The following is a 10473-nucleotide window of genomic DNA, read 5'->3' on the forward strand; positions in this document are numbered from 1 at the left end:
GGCTAATTTTTTGATTTATTGTAGAGATGAGGTCTCGTCAAGTTGCCCAGGCAGGTCTCGAACCCGCGGGCTCAGGCAGTCCACTCACCTCAGCCTCCCAAAGGGGAGGGATTACAGGCTGAGCCACCGAGCCCGGCCGACATTCTGCATTTCTAACAGGCTTCTGACTGATACTGCTGATTCTGCCCATACTGCTGGATCCCAGGACCACACTAGCAGGACTCGAGGGATTGATTTTCATAATGCCATAGTCAGCCTTACAATGCAGCTTGCCATCTAATTTCAAAACCCCTTTAGGGATGAGAAACTGAGACCCATTGTTGGCTCACTTGTACTGTTGGATGCTTTGTTTCTCTACTGCCAGCCTACAGCAACTGGAGGTGGAAGGGAAGCAGTACAATCAAGAGGAATGGCCTGATAGGTTGTTGTGAGAGCACTGTTGAAGCACTTTTCTGGCCTGCTTCCAAAGAGGAAAGAAGCTATTGGAAATCATGTTTCAAGATCATGGTCTAAGAGGAACCTTCTTCCAATTAAACACATTGTTGACTATTTTGTTTACAATAGACAGGGCCATTATTTTAAGGAACATAATATTGAGTAGCTTGTAAAGTCAATCAGAGAACGTCAAACCAGCGTTTTACCGAATTTTCAAATTTGTTTAGGGTTGCATTATTACAATCACAGACCATAATGCATGCTAGGAATAGTTTTGATACCATAAAAAAAAAAACACTTTTGTATGCAAAGAATACTTAAACACACTTTCATGTTTTCTATTTTCAAAAAGTTATATATTCATTTGAAAAATTACCTGCTAATATTTTTATCCCTCGGTTCTCCTGAGGGAAAAAAACGATGCTTGTTACTAGCATGGGTGATTCTGAAACTTTTCTTTTTCTTCCAAGCACTGGAAGTTTTACAGTAGCAAGTTTCAAGCAGTTTAAAAGTGTCTGCTGCTGCTGCTGCCTGTCTTAGCATCAAAGGACTTTCTAGATAACACAGATTGTTAGGTCAGTTAACGTAATTTTTTCCAAAGTAATGGGAAAATTTCCAATCACCTTTGAAAACTGTACAGTACACTGAGACTCTGATTTGCAGAAATGAAAACCAAGGGTCCGATAAATACCGAAAGAACCCATAGTTTTAACTTTTTTTCTGGGCTCTTCCCACAGAAATCAGCTTAGTGTACACTTTACTTATATGTAGTATCATGATTGTTAATAGCAGTAATGGTTAGATTCTCCTCAGTTGTTAGGGTCACAGTAAGGCTGGAATTCATAGCCCTCTATTTTCAAATGATTATTCTGAAGAGCTCTTCGTGAATTTGACAAAGCAGTGAAATTACTTCTAATATGTTTTCAAGGGTCAACTACTAATTCCTAGTAACTTCTTTCAAAGAGGAGTTATGCTAAATATCTTTCCTTAAAAATGTAATATATACCTCTGAATAGCTGTTAGTGGGTTTTCTTGGTTTCTGTTATTAATCATATTTTTTAATGTTTTTACTCGGTAACTTGTTTGATATATTAAATACCTTTTGTTGTTAAATTATAGCTAATAAAAATGATGATGCAATATGAATGTATTATTCCATAGGTGTGAATGTCACAGATCATGATTTAACATTCAGAAGTCTAACAGAGGCCCTTCAGAATAATGTCACACCATATGTAGTCTCATTGCAAGCTAAAGATTGTCCAGGTAAATTATAAATGTCATAATTAACTTGATGATTTGTTACAGACTGCTCCTGCCCTTTTCTGTCTCTGTCTCTTGCTTTCTTTGTCCCATTTTATTGATGCAAGAGCACTGTACTATATTTTTGGCAGGGTGAGGGTTAGTGGCTGCCAGAGTAATCTTGAGTATTGCAGAACTCTTTGCCTCCTTTGGCATTCTTTATCCTGCTCCCATTTCTGCCATATCCACTCCACTACCAGTAGTAGTCCAGGCGTTTTGCAAGATGTGTTCTTTAACCCCGTGGAACTTTTAATAAGTAGAAGGATTTGGGACTGAAAGCTGAGAATTGGGGAATGGGGAGCTCTTATTTAGGTCAACAGAGAGTAGACTACATGGGCTTATGTTTCACTATTTAAATTTCATTAATTCAGACTAAGACAAGACCAAAGTTTATGTGTGTTGTCTGTAATAAGATGGTTACATAAGCAAATATATAAATACCAAAACTACAAATTATTTTAGGGATATTTTTTAAACTACACTAGACAATAAAAGGTTTTCAAGGTCCCTAAAAAAAAAACTAGGATTAAATCATCTTATTGTCACACTTTGAAAAGCCACCATGGTAAAAAAAAATAGGCCATTGACAGAGCTAACCTTGAGTGTCTGAAGCCTTGAAATCATAAATACAGTAAAATTTGTATGGATTTGGACTGATAGCAAGAGTTTTGTATGCATTTAACTTTCATATTTAGAAACTTATTGGAATTCAGTAAAAACCCTAAAGACTTTATGAAAGATTTGTTATCAGTAAAGTAATTCATATAAATAACACTTATGATTGTTTTTAGGGACCTTGAAAACCTTTTATTGTCCAGAGTAGTTTAAATATATATCCCTAAAATAATTTGTAGTTTTCGTATTTATATATTTGCTTAAGTAACCATCTTATTATAGACAATACACATAAACTTTGATCTCATCTTAGTCCAAATTAATGAAATTTAAGTAGTAAAGAGAGGGCACTAATGAGCATTAATAGTTAATATGTTGTGTTAAATCTGCTACTTATTTTTTTTTGCCCAAGCTAGAGTACTTACAGTCATGGCTCATGGCAGTTTCCCCCTAGGCTCAGGCAATCCTTCTGCCTCAGCTTCTTCAAGTAGCTGGGACTACAGGCATGCCTCACCATACCCACTTAATTTTTTTGTTGTTTTTAATTTTTTTTTTCTGTAGCAGCAAGGTCTCGCTATGATGCCTAGGCTGGTCTCAGACTCCCGGGCTCAAGCAGTCCTCCTGCCTCAGCCTCTCAAAGTGCTGGGATTACAGGTATGAGGCACCAATGCTCAGCCTTATAGCTGCTATACTGATGGTAAGTATAGCAGCCGGGATCGGTGGCTTAGCCTGTAATCCCATGCCTTTGGGAGGCTGAGGTGAGTGGATTGCCTGAGCCTGCAGGTTCGAGACCCGTCTGGGCAGCGAGACCTCATCTCTACAATAAAATAAAAAAAAAATCAACCGGTCGTGGTAGTGCATGCCTGTAATTCTGGCTACTCGGAAGGCTGAGGCGGAAGGATCGCTGGGGCCCAGCAGGTCGAGGCTGCGGTAGCTGGGAACGACCACTGCACTCCAGTCTGGGTGACCGAGTGAGACTCTAACTCAAAAAAAAAATAAAGAAAAACACATTCTACCCAAGTAGTGTAATATATACTGATGAAGAAGTTTCAAGGACTTTGATTTTATTTTGAGAGATGATAAGCTTTCTTACTTTTTATATTCTGCAGATATAAAACATTTTTTGCACAAGTTGGTCTCAGAGTTGATGGACTGTTGTGTAGATGTAAAATTGAAAGAGGAAGAAGATGTTCAGGTCGCCCAGAAAAAGACACATTGTTCGATGGATTCACTTTCCAGGTGGTATATGACTGTCACACGGGTAAGTATAAATTGGTGGTTTTCTCCCAGGAGATTGGCATATGATTGATGGGGCTTGGAATTCTATGAGACATAATACTGTTTGGTTCTGATAAGGATATGCTTAAGTGTTAGTTTAATAGTAGCTATTTAATTTTTTCTAAGGCTACTAGTATTTAAAAGTGTTCCTTTATTGATATACAGCCTAATTCCTGGTAAGTGCATAGACTTTTACAAAGACGTTGTATTTGTGGAAGAATGTGATCTCATGACAAAAACAGATCATCAAGAGTTGGTTCTGTTGTAAATTCTAACTCTGTGACAATGGTTATAACTTTAATATATATAATATTGTTATATATAATTTAATATATAACTCGGGTTCCTCAATATTTGCTTTTGTGCAGTAGAACCATGCTGCTAGTACTACTGTCAACTTAGTCCTTTGAGAAATAATTATATATTTAAAAAACAAAAGTCTTAATTTGTTTCATGTTTAGAGTTCTTGAGGAATCAGTACTCTGTAAGTATATTCAACAAACAGACCAAAAAAAAAGTTCCATGCTACCATGATAGCCTCTGGTGAAAATGAATAGCCCTGGGTGATTCACTGGGCAACTACGTTGTAAAACTGCCTGATGCTGTGTAGCCAGAAAGTATGGAGAAAAAAAAATACTGTAGTGATATATTCCAATCAACATTTTTGCTGTAGTCATAAGTGAACTTTCATTTTGCTTTATATAAGGATTAAACTAGGTATAATGCTTACCATAATACCTTAATTTGATCCACAATTTTAGATTTTCTAAAAATCAAATGCTACTTGCAATTTATGTCAAACATTTTTTAAAAATTGGGAATGAACCAGATGATATTAGGGTTCTTCTCAAGCTTTAAAATTTCATAATACTGGAATAGCAAGTACTGCTATTTATAAAAATTCTAATTCTCACCTTAAGGGAAAGCAAAATATAACTTTTTGTTTTTAATTGGAGTCTTACTTTGTTGCCCAGGCTGGAGTGCAGTGGCACACTCACGGCCACCCCAGTGTTGACCTGCTGGGCTCCAGCGATCCTTCTGCCTCAGCCTTCCAAGTAGCTGGAACTACAGGAATGCACTACCATGCCCAGCTAATTTTTGGTTTATTATAGCGACAGGTCTTGCCAGGTTGCCCAGGCTGATCTCAAACCCACAGGCTCAGGCAATTCACTTGCCTTGGCTTCCCAAAGTGCTGGGATTATAGGCTAAACCACCAAGTCTGGCCCAATATATAACTTTCTACCAACAGAAGAATGAAATTTGTAGAAAATTTTCTCTTCAGCTATCATTTTCTCTGCAGTAAATATGAAACTTTCATATGAGTTATAGATTTTGCTGAACCTTTTTCTTGATGATTATTCCCATGTGAGACAGAAAGATTCTGCTAGTAACCGCTGGAATGACTTTCTATTTATTATGTGGGATAAATGAAAGAAACAATTACTGTGAAATTTAAAGGGAGATATATCAACATGTGGCATTATAGCATTGTTTAGATGGTAAGGTTTACTTTTAACTCCTTCTTTTCACAATGGCTTAAAAGAAGACAGACCCAAAAATGGCAAGCAAAAAGAGGACTCCTTCTATCCAATGGCAGTCTCCTCCTGTTGTGCTTATCTTAAAGGATATGGAGAGCTTCACCACAAAAGTACTCCAAGACTTCATAATTATCAGCAGGTAGATGGGTGTATCATGTAGCTTTTATGCAAAATTCTCTTCTAAATAAGAAAACATTACTTTTGTTTTGTTTTAAAGATGTGGGATACAATTCAGGATTAGATGTACAAATAGTCATCATACATGTAAAGTTTGAGCCTCCCTTTGGTCCCCAAGAAAAGATTACTTTTAACTTCAAAAGCATAATCTTCATTTTAATACCTACTGGATATAAATCAAAGTGATTCAAATTCTTTACAGTTGATGTTCAAAGACTTCCTATCAAATTTTCCATTAGCTTTTTGACTCAAGAATAAGAATCAAAGATAAATTTAGCCAGTGTTTTTTGTTTTTGATTTTGTTTTAAGATTAGAAAATATAGTTTATTTAGAAAGCAAGTGAGAGAGAAAGGTATAGGGGATTCACCTCCCTAAGGTAGGAGAGGGGGCTATTTAACCGGTTTTTAATTAATGTGGTAAAGCAGTATAAAGTGTGTTTTGTGTCACCAAGGTTGTCTGTCTCTTACTTGGCCATTAAATGTATAAACTACTTCAGGTCTTATTTTCTGATACCTATCCATCCTTAGAGGCTCTAGTTGCATATAGTTTTACCGAGCACGAATGTTTTCCAAATAGCATTATATTTATATACTATTTCTAGTAAGAAACTACTTTCCTGATTTCATTGGATCTTCAGGGCAATTCCATGAGACTCAGAATTGAAATAACTCACCCTGTTTTAAAATCCAGTGATATGCATTTCCCATGGAATGTATTTTTAGGTGGAGCTTTTTTGTTTGTTTGTTCATTTTGCTATTTTTTTGTCTTTGAGTCAGAGTCTCACTCTGTCACCCAAGCTGGAGTGCAGTGGCACAATCACAGCTTCCACAGCCTCGACCTGCTATGCTCAGGCCATCCTTCTGCCTCAGCCTTCCAAATAGCTGGAATTACAGCTACACACCATCACACCCAGCTATTTTCTGATTTTTGTAGGGATGAGATCTTGCTATGTTGCTCAGGTTGATCTAGAACCCCTGTGCTCAGGAAATCCTCTCGCCTTCAACTCCCAAAGTGCTGCAGTTACAGGCTTGAGCCGCTGCACCGGCTTTAGATGGAATTTATTTTAACCTCGTCTATACGTCAACTTGCCTTAACACTTATGGCTGCATTTGCCTAAGGCTGGGTATTGTGTTATAATTTACTCACATTGCTAAAATTCCTAATTTAATAGTGTCCTTTTTCTTTTCCCATTTAAGAGTTTTAGATCCTAGGACTTTTTTTTGAGTTGGAGTCTCACTCTCTCACCCAGACTGGAGTGCAGCGGCTGTTCCCAGCCACCGCCGCCTCGACTTGCTGGGCTCCGGCGATCCTTCCGCCTCAGCCTTCCAAGTAGCTGGAACTACAGGCGTGCACTACCACGCCCGGCTAACTTTTTTGATTTATTGTAGAGATGAGGTCTCGCCAAGTTGCCCAGGTGGGTCACGAACCCATGGGCTCAGGCAATCCACTCACCTCGGCCTCCCAAAGCGCTGGGATTACAGGCTGAGCCACTGAGCCCGGCCTAGGACTTTTTTTTAATGCTAACACTGAACTGTTTAGCATGCTGGGAAAGTGCATAGTACAAAACAGTAACAGAAAAGCTGTACTTTTTTCATGCTCAGACCTACTTTCGCCATCAAAAGTAAAGAGGAAGAAGGTACAAAAGTAAGAGAGTTCGGGTGTCTTCCATACAGGTAGAACTGCATACAGTTAGACTACTGAAAAGCAGTAGCTCATAGGAGAGATCAAAACCATCAGCCATGATACAGAGAACTCTGACCTGCAGCAGCCCTCAGAAGTAGTACTGGTTTACTTTGTGGAAGTCATTTGGTTCATCCTGATAATGCCAGAAAGAAATCACATTCAATGTATTTGGGTTAAGAATATGAAGAGGAGATGTAACTTTTTGTTGTTGCAGCATTTATTTTTAGAGACTGGGTCTTCCTCAGCTGCAGGGTGGCGTGCCGAGGCATGATCATGCCTCAGTATAATCTCAAATTCCTGGCTCAAGCCATCCACCTGTCTCAGCCTCCCGAGTGGCTAAGACTGCGCAACCACATCTGGCTAATTTTTTAAGTTTTCGTAGAGAGTGAATCTCACTACGTTGTCCAGGAGTTCTCAAACTCCTAGCCTCGAGCAGTCCTCCTGCCTCCGCCTCCTAAACTACTGGAGTTACAGGCATGAGCTACTGCGCTTGGCCTCGATACAACATTCTAAAATAATGTTCATTAAATGTTTCACATGTGTGAGAAGAGATGTCTAACTCTTGGTTATTATGGTTGGGTAGCATAAGTCTGTTAGAGATTTTCATAAACACAACTTACCTTGAAAATGAATAACCTTTGTGTCACTGAACTCTTGAAACATAGGCTGGAAGTCCAGCTGTGAGGAAGATGTAGGTGGGGCTCAAACCTTGGATGAGAGATTAAATTGAATTGTTGTTAACCTCTTTTAACACTTTATTTTGAGCCGAGGTCTTACTGTGTCACCAAGGCCAGAGTGCAGTGGCACAATCATGGCTCACCGCAACCTTGACATCCTGGGCTCAGGCAATCTTTCTGCCACCATGCCTGGCTAATTTTTTGATTTTTTTTTTTTCAGAGACAAACTCTCACTATGTTATCTAGTTGGCTGATCATGAACTTTTGGGTTCAAGCAGTCCTTCTTCCTCAACTTCCAAAGTGCTGGCATTACAGGCATGAGCCACCACACCTAGCCTGTTTAACACTTGAGATTGTAAAACCTTAGGAGGAGACGCTCGATCTTTCTGGACCTTTCTGTTCTTATTTATAAAATGAGAGTATCCGTTAAGGGATGGATTTCAGAGTTAGAATGACTGAGAAATAACTAATTATGTTACTTTAACAAGAAAACGAGGAACCTAGAAAATTTTAGTATTTGGAATGATACTCCTTAGCAGTATCTTATAAGTAGACAGTAAAATAAATTTTATCTTATCTTAAAATATGATGTCTTAAAAGATATTTGCTAAAGAAATGCATTTTGTATCTTTTTTTGAAAACTAGTCAGCATCTACATGAATTTCCACTGACACTCATTTTTGGAATCGCCACTTCTCCTGTCATCATCCACCGGCTGCTTCCTCATGCAGTATCATCTCTATTGTGTATAGAACTGTTCCAGTCGTTGTCTTGCAAGGAGCACCTGACTATAGTACTGGATAAGGTAAAAATAAAAGGATTTGCCAGTGAAAGAGGACTAAAAGAAAACTGCCAGGAATAGATTATAAATGTACTTGTTTGTGTTTTTTTCTTTTTTCCTGATAACACCTACTTTGTGAACAAATATAAATGTTAATGATTAATCTCTACATCTAAATCTGAATACTATCGTGAACATACTCGTTCACCTGTTAATATTTTTTTAATTGTTGTGTCATTTTATAGTTTCACAGTGATTTTGTATAATATCGCCTCTTTAGATAAAATATAAGCTTTATGCAAAGAATGATCATAGCTACTTATATATCTGTACTCAATGGAGAATGATAGGTTTTTACAATAAATTTTTATAGAATTCATAGGCTTCCTAGTAGCGATATATCTTTTGTTTTTTGCTTTTTAAGTTGAGGTCTCACTCTGTCGCCCAGTCTGGAGTGTGATAACACAGTCATGACTCACCGCAGCCTCAAACCTGGGCTTATGCTATCTTCCTGCCTCAGCCTCCCAAGTAGCTGGGACTACAGGCATGCACTGCCATGCTCGGCTTTTTAAAAAATTTTTTTTATTTTTGTAGAGACAAGGTCTCCTGTGTTGCCTAGGCTGGTCTAGAGCTCCTGAGCTCAAGCAGTCCTCCTTCCTCAACCTCCCAAAGTGCTGGGATTATAGGCATGAGCCACTGTGCCCAGCCAACAATATGTTTTAACTTTTGCATTTTATCTAAAATGATCTGAAGTTTTTAGAGGCTCTTTCCTAACTGACTGCCATGCTGCTCTTGACAACATATACACTAAAATTTTCCCAGATCTTAGTTGACTATATATATTTCTACCTGAGTAGAAATATTCTTTTTTTTTTTTTTTTTTTTTTGAGTTGGAATCTCACTCTGTCGCCCAGACTGGAGGGCAGTGGCCGCTCCCGACCACCGCAGCCTCAACCTGTTGGGCTCCAGCGATCCTTCCGCCTCAGCCTTCCAAGTAGCTGGAACTACAGGCACACGCTACCACACCTGGCTAATTTTTTTTCATTTGTTGTAGCGATGAGGTCTCAGTTGCCCAGGCGGGTCTCGAACCCACGGGCTCAGGCAATCCACTCATTCAGCCTCTCAAAGCGCAGGATTATAGGCTGAGCCACCAAGCCCGGCTGAAATATTCTTTAGTATTGACCTTCCCCAAATTGTTCCTAGACTCAGCTCCTTTAAGATGTGCTTTATGCTGCTTATGTAAGGCAAGCCAATGACAACTTGCCCACTTACTTACTAACCACTTCTTTACTTTCCCCCGCCATAATGGTTGTATCTATCTGATTTATTGACAGTGTAGGGGAAATTTTTTCCAGCTACAGTATTTAAATTTGCTTGGTTAAACCGGGCATGGTGACACATGCCTGTAGTCCCAGCTGCTTTGAGGGTGAGGCAGGAGTTACCTTTTAAAGTCAGAAGTTTGAGGCTGCAGTGAGCTATGATTGCACAACTGCACTCCAGCCTGAGCTACACAGTGAGATCATAGCTCTTAAAAATTTTTTTTTTGTTTGTTTGATTATAACCATATTCAGTTGGCTGCCTACAACGATGTATACTTCTCTTTAAGTAGCCTAGTATGACTTTTCATTTTCAGGTGTAAATCATCACTATGGACCGTTGAAAATTAGCCAAATAATACAGATTCAGCAATTCTGTATTCTAAATATAGATAGCAATTAATTCTGTAACTTCTGTGGCTTCTAGTGGGAAAAAAGGATTATGTAGTTTTATATATTAGTGTTTTATTATCTAATTAACAAACAGAGTCTTTAAAAATTAGGAATTTGATAGAGGATGATGGACATCTTTGGTTCTGAAGATATATTATGAATAACTTTTTGTTGCTTGTTATATAAATTAACTTAAATTTTTTGTTGAGCTGGGCTTGGTGGCTCAGCCTGTAATCCCGCGCCTTGGGAGGCTGAGGTGAGTGGATTGCCTGAGCCCG

At 38.6% G+C, this 10473-nt stretch overlaps 1 protein-coding gene across 2 annotated transcripts in view; it reads left to right on the plus strand.

Moving 5' to 3' along the window:
* ORC3 (origin recognition complex subunit 3) overlaps positions 1 to 10473 on the plus strand; it is a 77433-nt gene that overhangs the window by 17978 nt on the left and 48982 nt on the right. For both annotated transcript variants that reach the window (XM_008067874.1, XM_008067875.1), the window contains exons 5-8: positions 1597 to 1701; positions 3462 to 3613; positions 5174 to 5307; positions 8351 to 8510. In XM_008067874.1, the coding sequence (XP_008066065.1) occupies positions 1597 to 1701; positions 3462 to 3613; positions 5174 to 5307; positions 8351 to 8510 (551 nt within the window). The remainder of the gene's footprint in view (positions 1 to 1596; positions 1702 to 3461; positions 3614 to 5173; positions 5308 to 8350; positions 8511 to 10473) is intronic.

This window comes from Carlito syrichta, unplaced genomic scaffold, assembly GCF_000164805.1.
Source record: "Carlito syrichta isolate Samal-C Ts95f unplaced genomic scaffold, Tarsius_syrichta-2.0.1 Scaffold309804, whole genome shotgun sequence".
Lineage (NCBI taxonomy): Eukaryota > Metazoa > Chordata > Mammalia > Primates > Tarsiidae > Carlito > Carlito syrichta.